Consider the following 15,190-nt stretch of genomic DNA (forward strand, 5'->3'; position numbering starts at 1 on the left):
AGTATCTGAGGTTATCTGCTCTAAGACCTAGCAGAAGGATAATTTCTTCACTCAGGTTAAAATTCTCATCTCTACTTGTAAGAAAATTATGGTAGTTGGAAAGAGATTTTTTTATTCTTGGCAATCTTATTTTTGTATGTATCTGTAATGGTATTTTATCTAGCAAAATAGGAAGGAGTTCAAAACAACAGTTTTACCTCAGATTTCCCTTCAAAATCAAATCTCTGATTTTTATTTTTTTATTCTAGTTACCTCTATATATACTTCATATTCATTTATTTATTTATGCATATATTCATCTCTGTGGAGACATATAAGCTTTATTGGTTATCTAAATATATCTGTAGGAATTTAGAAAATGCTGGTAATATTTATAAAAAACAGCTATATTCTATATTTTGAAGAGAATATTAAATTTTTATTATTTTTTTTAAACAATAAATAAGAATGTAGTTATTCTCTTGATTTGTCATTAAAAAAAGGACATAACTGTGAGAGGTTAGCAATAGCTAGGCTATAGTTCAAGCATATTTTTGCTTGACTTGGATGTGGATATATAAATTCTGTCTGGGAAGCACTTCCCAATTGAGGCATGTTAGAATTCAAGACCTATTTCTCCACACAAATTGACTGAAATAATTAATTCCAATAGAAAGCAATGGGAAGAAAAGAAATAGCTTTACTGAGCTACAATTCTGGCACCCTTGAGGGAATGGGAAAAGATGGTTTTACTACAGATCCAGGACTGTTATTCATTATTTTCTCTGTGTCTCTCGTCCTGTCTTTCAAAGACAACAACTCCCCTTTTCTGGACCACAGATTTTTTTGGACGCTTCTTAGCAGGATGTGTACAGATGTGGGGTTATGAGATTCCATACAGAAGATTGCATGAACCCAGCTGAGCCAGAAGGGAGATTGTTACTCTGCTCTTGAGAAGATACTGGTGTTTCTCACAGAAACAGTAGCTGCAGAAAAACCTTAGAAATGGATCAGAAAATTTGGCTAGTGGCTATATTGTAAACATTATAGGCGATCAGAATATATATAAACTGTATATTATATATGAATTAGATACTATATAGTGAGATAGCCTATCTCACTAGTGCTGGATACCAGATTTTAGTACCTTTTCAGTATTTTTAATTCTCATCAAAGTTTGCAGTGAAATAGAGGATATGCCTTGTTTGCATCTTGTCATGGGAATTAGTCTGCTGTTTATGGACTGTTTAGAAAACAGCCTAATTCTGGTCTGAAATGGCTTATGCAAGAGAAAGCTATTTCTATTTTGTTTATTTTTTAATTAAACATATTTTTTCATCTGTTGAAAATGTAGGAAATATATGAATAGTACTGGAATTATCTTTTTATGGAGTTATATGAAAACCTTGCAGTGACCTCTGTTTTATTTGTAGTTAAGTATCTCTAAAGAGTATATTTAACATTTTTTTCTGTATTGTGGCATGCGAGGGAGACTAGATCTGTTAGAAATGCATACTGTTTGGTGTAATCTGGAAGTAAAACAGAATGTATCAGAATTCTAACTAAAGAAAGAAATTAGCTTTCATAACATTATTTTTCAGTGCATTAAAGGCATATTGTATTGATACTTTTCTCATCTCAGCAGATGGAATGATCCAGTTGAGCAACTTTCTCTGCTTATAGTTTTCTACTTGGCAGATGACAGGTTAGGTCAATGATTGTTTTATTTGGTGTAAAGACAAAAGAAAATGTAGACAATGCAAATAATAAGGATAAATTAATGTTATCAAAGGGGAAAAACAAACATTCAATGCTTTAGAGGTAGAACAGATCATCTCTCATCCATTCCTGAATGTTGTTTTTGTCTTTGAAAGGCTATTACTTTTGTTTTTTCATTTCCGCTAAGATAAATTTGGACATGTGCGCATTAAGCATCAATTTACACATTTGGGTCTCGAACACAGGCAAGAAGAACATTACCTAATTGCTTCAGTGACATCTAAATGCTTCAATTTTTACTGCAGGAAAATGTAATGTTAAAAGTTTTCTAATTTAGTAGACAGCTTCATCAGAAACAATGCAAATAAGATGTAAAATAGTTTCATGGTTGATGCAAAGATCTCTATCTCACATAAATTCAGATTAAGTATTTTGAAAAACTGAAAAATTTTTGAATTTACTAAGAGAATTGCTGGATTTGTAAATCCAGTCTTTTCCTTGGAGTCTTGCATTTTCTTTCATATTCAAAGTGTGTGATGGGAAGTAAAAAGATGTATTTTCCACCTTTTTTTCTCACATCTGTAAAACAATTTAAACATTCATCACCTGCAATCATCCCACCAGACTGTCATGTGTCAATGACTTCATATTGCTGCTAAGCACTGTGAATATACAAGTGTATTTCATTCTTTCATACCCAGCACTACATTAAAATATGCTCTTGGTATGCATGAGTATCCATAAATCCTTACAGAAGTTATTTGAAGAAAGCATCTTTTGTACCTTGAGTGGAAGATGCAGAGCTCACCGCGTGAATAGGCCAAAATGCCCAGAACATGGCAGCTGCAGCCCTGAGCTCTGCAGCACTCACAAGGAGGTTGTCACAGTCAGCCACAGGGGAATTTGTGTTCCTCTACTCACATCAAATTGGAACTTGCCCTGACTTTAGCCCCAAGCTGTTGCCATGAGATTACTGATAGTCTTGGGGATGAATGTTTGACATATATTCATATATATTCATGTATATAAATCATGTATTATTCTTTGATTTTCCTGAATGGTTTGAAGGAAAAAAAAAAATCAAGCTTTTATTACTAACATAAGTGGAGTTGCTACTGTCTTATTTAACTCTTTAATAGATTTTAAACCATTGAAGTTTAAGTAAAGAGGCTTTTTATTCAAAATGGTTTCCTTCTTTGAATTCTTTTAGTGGTTGTACCTTACTGCACATGAAGATGACAGCTTAGGAAATGGAAATGTATTGCTTTCATCAAGGTATATATAAAGTATTAAATAATCATTAAATGTGCATTGTAAACCAAGAAATTGTCCAAAATAATCAAGGGCACACCTGGTAAGGCAGCTGAAAATTTAAGTAAAAACAAGTTCTAACTGTGTCAATTTACCCTACAAATTAATGAAATCACAGCAGAAATATGAAAAGATGTGGAGTTTCTTTGCACATTGGAGAACCATTGCATCTCACTCAAAGAGAGCAAAGCATGTCATATCCTACAGAAGAGAAGCATGACAAAAGTGAGAAATTAGTCACATGAACTAGATGAAATGGATTTATTCCCATACTTGTAAGAGTTCCAGATCTGCTGGCTTAAAGCAGGTGGTAACATCCAGAACAGTTCAGTCCCTTCTGTAACATCTGGTGTTCTGTTACAAGAACATGATGGCCAAATAAATAGTTCTGGAATCCTGTTCAAGTCAACCACATAGTTTAGAATATTATGCTCTCCATTTCTGACTTGAATCTTACTTACTTATTTCATACGAAGTATAATAAGTTAAACAGAACTAAGTGAGCCTTTCACATGAGTTTTGGGCATACAGCTGTTAGAACTTTATGAATATCTACTGAATTTTACTTCACAGATTAAATAGAGAAGTCATCAGTTCACATTGCCTTGATAGAGTTTAGGTCTATATCCTGCATTCTAGGCATTTGCCAAAGTGAAGTTTCAGGGAGGGAAAATTACCTCAGAAATTGCCTTGTATGAATGGGAGCTAATAAAGAGGAATTATTTTGGTCTGAGTTTAGAATTTAGGTATTGCTCACAGTGATTATATCACATCTGTGAATAATCACAGTGATTATATCACAGTGATTATTCACATCAGCTGTGAATCTAATTCATTGTGTATTTTTCCTTTGTGTATCCTTTTATCTTACTCTTTACAGATTCTTCAGTGAGAAGGAAATTTTAGGCACTGACTGGTGAGTATGCTTAAGGCTTAGCTATGTTTTGGTGTGGCATTTCACTGTGTTGCAAACTCTCATGGCAGGAACAACCACAAGTTGGTTTAAGCTGTTTGTTTCACAACTTCCCAAACCTCAGATGAATGGTTTTGCTGTCAGTGGAAGTTGTTTCAAATGTTCTTAATCTTAATTAGCGCTTCATAAACAGTGAGATTTTCAGTTTTCTCTCTTATTTTCTCAGTCCTTTTTCCATGAGACATGCTTTGAGCTTCACAATGTTTCTGTCACTCTCTGTGAGAGCTAACAAGAAATACCAGTAGATATCTGCTGCTTCATTCTGCATGAAAACAGGAACAAAGCTTATGGGTGATGTCATCTCAAGCTAGGGAGTGGGAACAGCTGTAGTTATTAATCCATGAAACCTGGTGTTTTCAGGTAAAACACTCCTGAGTAAATGTAGCTCCTCCCTTCTTCAGTAATCAATGATGTTAGAACAACCTGTAAAGAAACAAGAGTGCTTGATGACATTTACCAGGTCTTGCTGCTCTGAAGACAGTCTTACAGTGATGCCATTGAAATGAGTAATACCATTCAGATGAGAAGGAGGAATTGGTGATGTCAGCAACAAGCCTCTTCCTGCAGGTGTATGGTACCGACTTGCCTTTAGCTAGACTCTTGATATTCTTCTCAATGGCCAAGATTATTATTTATTTATCTATTTAGTAATTAATTTATTTTTACTTTTTTGAGTATTGATCTTTCTTCCTGGGAGTTTGAGGATCCCCCTAATACAGATGATCTTCATTCCAAGCTGGCCCTAGAAGCTGCCTGATGGGTAAGTCATGGAAGAAGCCAGAATCTGTCAGCACTGGTGGCTGCAGCTGCATTCCCAATTCGAAACCACTCAGAGAGAGAATGCTGGTTTAGGAATCCATATGCACAGTTCTGCAGGACCCTGACTGGAGATAGAGTGAATAACTGAACTGAGACAGTAGCCTGAGATAGGTGAAGTTTTGTTCACCCACTGGTTGTTTATCATTGCTAGAGTTACTAAAATAAAAATAGTTATTTTAGTAACTGCTTTTCAAAGTTACAGTTAAGTTACAGATATTTCTTACATATTTCAAGGAACAATGACATGATAAAAGGAAATGTTAACTCGTAGATCTTTGAAACAAAAACTTATAATTATGAAAGCTGGATGTTTTTTAAGTTAATGCAGTAATGTGCTGAATGAACAGATAAACTTCTACCACTTGGACTCTCTAAAGCGTAACCTACTATTATTAATCTTTCAAAAGAGTACTGATCTTTTATATATAATATATACATATTTTACTTGGAGCAATATCAAGATACCTCATTGCTGCACAGCCTGTTCTGTCAAATAAGTATGAGTCCGCTGTCACACAGCCTTCTAGTTTCCTGACAGATTATACCAATATGTATTTGAAAACTTGTATTTTTGGAAATTACATTTGATAAAAGATTAATCTCTACATAATGCATATATTTGTATTTTGTTCATAGTTTGGAAGTTAAGTTAGCTCTACCTCTAGTGGGTGTAACTTACTTGATTTAACATCAGAAGTATATTTTAGTGTTTGTTTTTTTAACAATTACCTGAATTTTGCTTGAGTTTATTTTAAACTAAGCCTCCAGGCAGTGTGTCTGCTGATATGATTAGGTTTTTTTTGGGTTTTCGTTGTTGTTGGTTATGTTTTGTTTTTGTTGTTGTTGTTGTTTTTCTGAAAGTGTTACAAGTCCAAGGTATTTTTGTGCTTCAGTTAGAAGTTATTTGCTGTACTTTAAAGTAAGTCTCTCTTAAATGGTTTACAAAAACTGATTGGATAACCTGAAACCAATAGTATCTACCCTGATAGTAACCCATGGACTGTATTGACCCAAAAGTGTTCTGCATCCAAATTACTGGACAGGGTTCAGGCTAGTGAAAAGTACATCCATAAGATGTAAGATTTGAGCTTACAAATAGTATTTATCCTTAGAAATGGCATTATCCTTCTGGGAAAAATTCCATAACCCCATTTCATCTGTGTTCACTTCTCCCTGTTACATCACTCACAGTGCTGTAAAGCAGGTGGTGGGTGCATCTGTCCTAAGGGACAGCACAGACCTCAGGGTTTTTGTGGTATATGAGAAGTCTCCTTACCTGCCCTTGAACCCAAGATTTTATTCCCCTCACAGCATGAATGAGATGTGAACATTAAATCAATAACAAGGCTGAATTTAGTTTCAAATGCTGGGCTGGACATGGAGGACTGGGTGAGTGCACTGTTAGACTGCAGGGGTAGCATGCAGAATCCAGCAGAACTAAAGCTCAATTTTTTTATACTGGGAGAGTGATATTATAAATTGTGGTTTTTTATTTGTTTTGTTTGGGTTTTTTTGTTTATAAATTGTCCTTTCTGTTTCAAGTGGTACCTGCTAGGGTGATCAATGCATATGTTGTCATTTTTTGCTGTTTTGCTTTGGAGACCTTTCAACTGTAATTATTTTGATTTTTATTATTTGCTTTGACAGATTGGATTTGCAAACTTGGAATGTGTTTCAGACTTCTTTTTAACACTTGCTTTCACATATGTGTAGTGAAGAGTAACTCTAGGTTTCTAAAACGAGATTAATCCCACTGTTGGCATGATTATTTGAGGGAGAGAGAAGAAAGCGGTGTTAATGATAATAGAGAAGAAAGCAATGCTATTTTTAATGAGAGATTGAATATTAAAGAGAAATAGAAGGGCTAGAGTTAACAGTGATATGTGAAAAAGGCTGATGGGGAAATACAGATATTCTTAGGGGGAGACTGAGATATGGTCCAGAAATCTAAGGGATGTAATTTGAGAAAGACAGCAAAGGGGAAGAGTTCAGTGACCACATAGGGCTGATTATAAATGTAGAAAAGGGATAAAGAGTTTGTTGAAACGTAGTTGAAAAGTCAGTGACTGTCATGAATGGATACAATAGCCTTACCCAGGAAAAATACCTGAATCTACAGGATGGTATTTTCATGATTGGGTTCTGCTGAGAAGAAAATGAAATAAATGGAAATAAACAATTATTAGAGGTTGTGTAGGTTTTTGCCAGAAGTAGAAATGCTTATACAAAAGAGCAAAGGACTGTGTTTTAAGATTTTTATTATTTTTTCTGGAATGTGCTACTTGTAATTCAGAACATTCTCAAGCTGAAATAAGGTCCCCTGATTCACAGATCCAGACTACAGAAAAAATTATAATTATTAATGATAAATTACTGAAATTTTAGAACTTGTAAATGTAAAATTGGTGACCTCCTAATGCTTCTACTGTCCACATTCCATTACAACATTTGGACAAGAAAGTATAGATGAAATAAATCCAGACATGTGTTCTATAAAAACATTTTCATCTCTCCAGAGTTTTTGAGACCTCTAGTGTATTGTGGAGTCTTACACTTGTATTTATGTGGCCTAATTTCATTAGTTCTTACTAACCATTAGTATTAATTAAATTTAAAAAAAATTAAATACCTGGTCCATTTTATCTTATTATTTCATCATTCAGTTAGAAGGTTGTCCTGTGTTCTTTCCCATAGTTTTATCTGAAATGCAAGAGGAAAAGAGAAAGAGAACAAAAAGAAGCTATTAAATAAATTATCAACCATTATTTTTATTTGTTCGCGGAAGCAAAAAACCTATAAAGAATGCCTAAATTTTCTAAGTTAAAACATTCTGAAAATTCAGAATTGGCCACTTTTAAACTTTTCTACCTGACAGCAACCATTTGTACCTCCAAATGATGCAAAATTAAATATAATATATCACTATTTTTTTAGAACATATCCTTAAATTAAATATCAAAATAAATAATATTTAAAAGAACACATTCTATTCTTCAGACTAATTTGTTGACGAGCTTAGTGACTGCATAAATTATTCCATTCCTGTCTTTTGGCATAGATGTGGATAGCTGGTTATGCTTAAAAAAAATGGGATATGCTAAAATTCAAGGGCAGGTGGAATTGTAGCTGAGATCTAAAGACTGAAAATGAGAATACTGAAAGCAATTCCATCACTAAGCCTTTCAAGATTATACAGTACATGTGCAAGATTTCATGCTGGTCTTTCAAATAGAGCTGAGAGACCTGATTTACTATCAACTTGTTCAGCATGAATTAAACAAACATGTCAGCTGACTAACAGCACTCTCACTGTAAATAGCATGTCCTTCTGGTAGTGCAGGTAAAGAGGGCTTACCCTGCTTAATTTATGGTCTCCCTAGAGTTCAGTATTGAAAGACTACAGAAACTGCTGTAAATTCCTGATGAAATGCAAGCGTAAGTCTGTTTACTATTAAATGTGATTTACCGCACCCTCCCTCTCCCAGCCACCTTGTAATTTTTGTACAAGGTAAAGGGATTTTAGATAAATAACAATAAAAGCTTTTTATTTGGAGTTAGTGCAGAATAACTTGCATATAGAATTATCATCTATCTTTTCAAATCTCCTTGTAAGTATAAGCTGTTTTTATATATTTTTAAGACTATCAATGTTTGAAGTGAAGATGAAAATTTCAATGAGATCATAATCATGTATCACTTCAAAACTGAAAATGATGTAGACCTATAAGCTACTTTATGTAATAAATACAAGGAAGATCTGTTCTACAGATTATTTAATGACAGTATGGAGATAAATGGATAATATTTATCACAGGGAATCTGCAGAGTCTATCCAATAGTAATAATAGTAATTCTGATGTTTGTATTACACATAATGCATTTTTATAACACTATGCTCATGGAAAGTAGAACTGGAGATTCTGATTATCAGAAAAATGCTTCCAACTGCTTGTATGTATTATTCTGTGCATCTGCATAATTTTGAGAATGGTTAACTATTCACTTTGCTCAGATGTAAACCTGATTTTATGGTAACTTTTACAATTTGGGAATTTGCTCTCTATAAATCTTTTTTTACTTAGACTGGCATAATTTACACCCAAAAGTCTCAATACTTGGAAATATAAGAACCAGAAAAAACATGCATTCAAGAAAGTAATTCTTTCATTGGTGTTTGTGATAAACTTGAAGCTTCTGGTTCATTGATCTCATTTTTGAACTTCCTGTCTTCCCTTCCCTACTCAGATGGGTTTTACCATTTTGGAGTATGGTATGCTCACTCAGTAAAAATGCAAGTACCTGCTTAGCCACAATGGGTTTATTAGCTGTTTTCATGAAGCCTTTAAAAAATGTAGACGATTGTTGGTCAGTTTAGTAGAGTTTGCTTTTTTTAATTTGCATGGCATTTTAACATGCACTCTTTAAAATCTATGTGGAATTACTTGATGAAATGTAGATTTTGTTCTGCCTTCACTTGTGCCCTTCTTTATAACCACAAGTACATTTTTGATCTGTTAGATACCTGCTTACTTAGGCTCTGTTCCTGGTACCAGATTTTGTTTGTCTTTCTCTTCACTGCCTCTCTTCTGTATTGGGCTGGGATAGAAATTTAAAATCTTCACCTACAGTGCTGGTTTTTTCCCCTCAAGTCTTTATAAAAGTGTAGTGGTTTTAGGTTTGCCAATTGGAGTCACAGCAGTAATTTAATTTATTTAATTATTTTTTAAGGTATTTTAGGCTTCCTTCAAGCAGGTAACCTAAAGAAGTGGATGCTTGGGTTTTTTTGAATACTGAATTAAGTTTGATCGTTAACCTCCAGCTATCATGTCAACATTGCCAATTTAGACACTGATGATTTGCGTGACTAATCCTACTGATGGGAAGTGTGAGTTGTTATAACAGCTAAATTTGTACATCAGTGTTAAATTGTCATCCACATTTCTACCTGCGTTTGATTGCTGAAGCAATATAGCAATAAAGACATTGTTCAGTATTTGCATGCCTAAACTTCACCCAATTATCCTATTTGGATAATGAATAGCTGGCCTCTTAGGAAGAGTACTGAGCATAGCAGGCAGACAGGGGAAAGTATGAAGTCTCAAAGTATCTCTCATCCTCTGCCTCAACCCACGATGGGGACTGAGTAACTAACAGGAACTTCCACTCAGTTTTAAGAGCTATGAAATACAAAGAATCTACAAAAGCAACCCCTCCTGGCCAACGCTCTAGGATGTAATACTACTTCATTAATAACTCTTTTAAGAACAGCTGCTTAGATCTAGCACAATTTTTTTTACAGATCTGACCATTCCTGTCACATAACTCCTGCTTCGCAGCTTTGCTTGATCCACTCTGCACCCAAAAAAGTTTCTGTAAGTAAAGAACTTCCTTCCAACTTCTATTTTAATTCTGAATAGATTGGCCTTCCCATGCAAGTTAAAAATCTTACCTTGTTTTAAAATTGTAGATGTCTGATTTCACATTTTCTGAAAGAGACTTTTTTAATATAGAGACTGTGTCAATCCACAGCAGACTGGTATCACTCCTTTCATGTCCCCATTGGAGTATATTTTTTCCCCTTCAAAATATATTTGCATCTGTTTACACTGATCAAGAGATATGATTGACTACATAAGGGTTAAGCTCATCAAAGCATTCTGAAAGATTTAGCTGTAAAATTTATAATGTAGCCTGTAACACTAAATAAAAAGCCATGTTGATATTTCCACTTTCATGCCAATAACCTTGAACAGACATAATTCTATACTCTTTCTTGGGAATGGAACCAAGATATAAAATAGGAGATGAATATATTGGAATGTGAGTAGTTGCTGCTGTGCTTTAAACATAGTCCTTATACTTAGGCAATGTACAGAATCTCCAATGTTCTCCTTTTATTAATTGTACTTTCTTTGCTACTTTCATTCTAGAGACAGAAATACCACTGGCTCACAAAACCCTGAGTATAACTCTGCTCCAAATGGCAAGCCCAACAGGTACAAGAAAATGTCTGCAGCCTTCCTTCATAAAAGTGCTTTTTCCTTATTGCTTCTTCCCCTGTTAAGAATCCAGAAAACAGAACTGAATCTGATTTCCTTTTTTGGCTGATGATTAAACATTCTCACCATTATATAATATGATTTCCATTTTATTTTAAACATACTTTGCATGATATAAAAATATTGATCACAGTGAGCTTTAACAATTGTTACTGCTATAAACAGAAATGCTGCACGATGGTTTTAGTGGAAATAAATTATATAGTCATTATCTCTTAAAAAAAAAAAAAAATCACAAGAAGGAGAACCTAGGCTGTTTGGTCATTGACAGAAAATAAGTCCTTATTGAGTTCTTTACAAAACGTGAACCCCAGTTGTCTTCTACATTTGCTTTCCACATCTTGAGAAAAGCACGAGTCTGTCTCTGAAAGCCCCACAGGGTCTCTGGTGAACATTTAATTCCAAATATTAGCAAAGTTTCTGCTGTTCTTTTGATCTAATGGAAAAATGTACACCAACGTGGCAAGTAGTGCTCTCTTCGCTAGTTCATAAGTGGTCTTTTCCAATATGTGGGTACACAGCGGCACACTTCTTCACTAAAGTAAAATCCAGCCTCGCAGCGTTTCGTCCGCACTGTACACGGAGGTCTGTAACAACTAAAGAAAAGGGGAAAAAAACAGGCATTAATATAACATGATCATTTATATTTAACTTGAGCAGAAATCTGTGTGCCTTCACATTGCCATTTCTCAATGGAATATTTAATTCCTACAAATTGGAATTTTAGCTTTTTATGTTCTTGCAACAATTTTTGTTGAACAATTCTTCACAAAAGACAATGAAACAATAACTAATGATACTGAAGAGAAATTATTCTATTGCAACAGATACATACCGATCTTTTTTATCACACTGATGGTTGCAGTCGCATTCTAATCTTGAGTAGTATTTTTTAAAGTTTTAGTTTGAAAATAGGATATATTTCTGTACTCAAATTGGTTTTTTATAACCTACTGCATGCTGCAAATTGGAGGTGGCAATCCAGAATCAGGTGATAACCATCCTCCTGCCTAGGACTGTTTCTCATCTTACTGATTACTTCAATAGGTTTGTCTACATATGTTACACTGTGGCTCTGATCTGGAAAACGAGAACACTCTTCCTTTCAGGTTGCAAATTCCCACAGCCAGCCTCTGAGCCAGTGGGAATACATCTACATTCATATTGCATCTGTGTGCATTCTGAAGAAAAAGCCTATTTATCACATTTCTGATAAATCTTAGTGGAAAAACAACAGAATTAGTGTCTACCTGATCAAAATAAGTTTAACAGGAATACAGCATTGAACCACAAATCACATCTCCCTTTGCAGCAGCAGAAGTTTTCCTGACCAATTCCTTGACTGAAAAATAGAACTTATATGAAGATAATATCTCTGGTTGTCCCTGAACCCTTCCTTTTCCTATTTATTTTTTCTATTAAAACAAGAACTTGACCCAAAATAACCTTACAATAACAATGCTAAATACTTTCTGGTGTATAATGGAGACAAAGTACAAGTCTGTGATTTTTTCAGACACTGGCAATGAGTCAAAAGATAAAAGTATATGTCTTGAATTTCAGCATAGTTATATTTAAAACTTGTACTTAAATAATGTGTGCCTGTTTGTGAAACATCAATATTATGATGTATTATGATAACTCTTACTTACATCTACAGAGCAGGCTAAATTGTGCAACATCACTCTCCTCTTCCCTGGGTAATTCTTGTTTCAGGTCTGTGGCTACTCTTACTGTTGTTCCAAGTAAGTTAGTATGTTGTGTGCTTGTTTTGGATAGTAATTTACTGCCCTGAAATAATTTATTTATGATATGAGGTGTGCACTACAGTTAGATTAATTCACACTGTCTAGTTCGACAAATGAATCTGGCAATGAGGAAAACAATAAGGAATGAGGAAGACTGCAAATGGGACATTTATTAACTAGTCACATCATGCTCAGTGTTTTCAATGTCATTTCTCATAGATTAGTTCACCACTGTGGTCTCTGTAACTAAGGGAATAACATTATTTTGTGTCACTTAACAGATATTTGAAATCAGTGTAGCAGCTCATGGGAATCTCTCAAAGCCCTACTGACCTATTCCCCAAAAAGTTTGGAAATAGTGCTAAAAGGCAACAAAAAGGTTTGTGAAAGGATCTAATATTGTGAGTGAATAGGCAACCAGCAGTAGATCTGTTCTGGGGAAAATGTACTCCACAGAGATGCAATGGATGAAACACTCAACTCACCTTTTTGCTGTCTCTGCCATGAAAAGTTCAGACCATTTCATGTACTGAATGACAGTAAAATGAAATAAGATAAGAAGAAAAAGAGGCAAAGCCAAACTCTTCCACACACCTATGACTGTACACAATGAAAAGCAGCCATGCAAAGATTAAGCAGGAGCAGTTCACTTTGTATAGGATCATGCCTCCTTGTGAACTTCAACTTGCAGCTGGGAGTGCTATACAGCACCTCTCCCATGTGAGTTTGTGTCTAGTAGCAGTCAAGGTCAGGTTACTTCAGTCTTATCCTTATTTGGGACATTTCAACAGAGCAAGAAAGTCCCTCTCCTCCTCTAAAGTGCTTAGCAGATGAAGTTCCTAGTTAGCTGGCCCAGCCAAAACTGACCAAAATAAATTTTGGAGGTGGTAGCACAGGGTGAATAGCAGCAAGTCATTGTAACTACAAAAATGTAGTTTCCTTAGGAAACTGCTGAACAATAGACCAGGTCTTTCAAGAGACTGGGTCTGAATGGTGTTTACGGAGTGGTTTCATGTGACAGAGGTCTGTTTCAATGAGGATAATCTGAGCATGCTGGAGCTAAGATAGATCTTGAGTCACTATTCGTAGTGCTGAGCAAAGCAGCAGCAACTTTCTCTTTATGGTCAATAATTGTGATTTTTTGCTGTGCGGAATGCCCAGATTGTCACTGTGGGCAGTCTAACAACTCCACAAAGGAAACACTACTTCGTGGGCTGATAAACAGCATAATCACCTTAAAAAGCAGTATGCTGAGAGCCTTTTTCCCCTTCCCATCCTGTGCTTTGTAGATGATTTTGTATTCCTTTCATCTAAAGCAGGGTGTAACACTAGAGGCAGAGGCATTTTAGGTACAGTGCATAAAAATATGAGTGCTTCAAAACAAGAAGCTACAAGCACAACTTTTAGGACAGGGAGCCATCTAGGACATAAGTACAGGATTATGCTCATGTCTAGGGCTCACACATCTAGCACAATGCTAAACAGAGTGGTACTTCTATTTATTTATAATAAATTTGTATAATTAATATAATTCATATTTTTTATTATATTAATTAAATAGTATAATTGATGCTGTTTTAAATGAGCAAGGGATCTTTCAGAGATAAAAAGGATGTTGCAGGATTTTTATTCTTTTTAGAGACAGTTTGCTCTGGACAGAGCCAAAATGTGAGATAGTTATGCTAACTCTTTTCTCCTCTATTTTCCTCTATTTTCCTTGACATCTACAGGACTATTGATTCTAGAGGTATAGGGTAACAACATATACAAGCCTTTCCTTCTGCACTCAAAGAGAAAAGAAAAACATCTTAGAAAAAGAGTAAAAGCATCCTGTACCATACTGTCCTTGGAAGTGAGAAAGTGATTCAAACTCTTTATCATATTCAACCACAACACAACAGAGAAAGGCTGAACTTAATTTCCTACCTCAAATACTAAGTCTTTAAATCAACAGAGATACTGAAATCAACATCAGATATTTAATATGACATTTCTTAGCTTCTTAAGTGCCTGATTTCTCCAGTTCTGAATGTTTTTTAAATGTTCCAATTTGCTATTTTCCATTTGCAGTGCCTGAATTGTTATTTGTCATCCATATAATAGAAATACTTTCCCTATATTAGAAATAAGTGATCTTTCTTCTCCAAATGGCATTTTGTGTAGGAAATGTAAAAAAAAAAAAAAAAAAAAAATTAACTAAGAAATTTGTTCAAGGAATTTACAAGAGAACTTTACAGGAAAACTTTCATCACGTAATATACAAAGCAAAAATAATACTGTTTGATTCTCATAAACCAAAGTTATTCACATTTTATAAACTGCTAATGGGTGTAGCAGTCATGGAAGGAAAAGGTCTTGGGTTATATAAAGAAATTGCAGAATTTTCTTCCTGACTAAATTTTATTTTAAATGGTGAATGAAGGCAGTCTGTTTTATAGTCATATATGTCTCCTTTTCACAAAAATCACCCAGAGTTAGCCGATTCCAAAATCTAGGAGGTGGAAACGAAAGATGTTATCTCCGGAACTAAGCACTGAAATCTGATTAGGAATATTTGAGTTATCTGAATATTTGAGGTACTT

The 15,190-nt window shown here is 34.7% G+C and overlaps 1 protein-coding gene and 1 long non-coding RNA gene across 2 annotated transcripts in view; both read right to left on the minus strand.

Moving 5' to 3' along the window:
* Positions 1-4,277: 4,277 nt before the first annotated feature.
* Positions 4,278-10,370, minus strand: LOC131579301 (uncharacterized). Its single transcript, XR_009277668.1, has 3 exons — positions 10,251-10,370; positions 7,431-7,501; positions 4,278-4,405 (listed from the first exon to the last, which is right to left on the minus strand). It is a non-coding gene; the product is annotated as an uncharacterized LOC131579301 (long non-coding RNA).
* Positions 10,371-10,677: 307 nt separating this feature from the next.
* VEGFC (vascular endothelial growth factor C) overlaps positions 10,678-15,190 on the minus strand; it is a 69,650-nt gene continuing 65,137 nt past the window's right edge. Inside the window, 1 exon segment of the mRNA XM_058839002.1 lies at positions 10,678-11,456. Within this exon segment, the coding sequence (XP_058694985.1) occupies positions 11,342-11,456 (115 nt within the window). The 3' untranslated portion in view covers positions 10,678-11,341.

Source organism: Poecile atricapillus, chromosome 4 (genome assembly GCF_030490865.1).
Source record: "Poecile atricapillus isolate bPoeAtr1 chromosome 4, bPoeAtr1.hap1, whole genome shotgun sequence".
NCBI lineage: Eukaryota > Metazoa > Chordata > Aves > Passeriformes > Paridae > Poecile > Poecile atricapillus.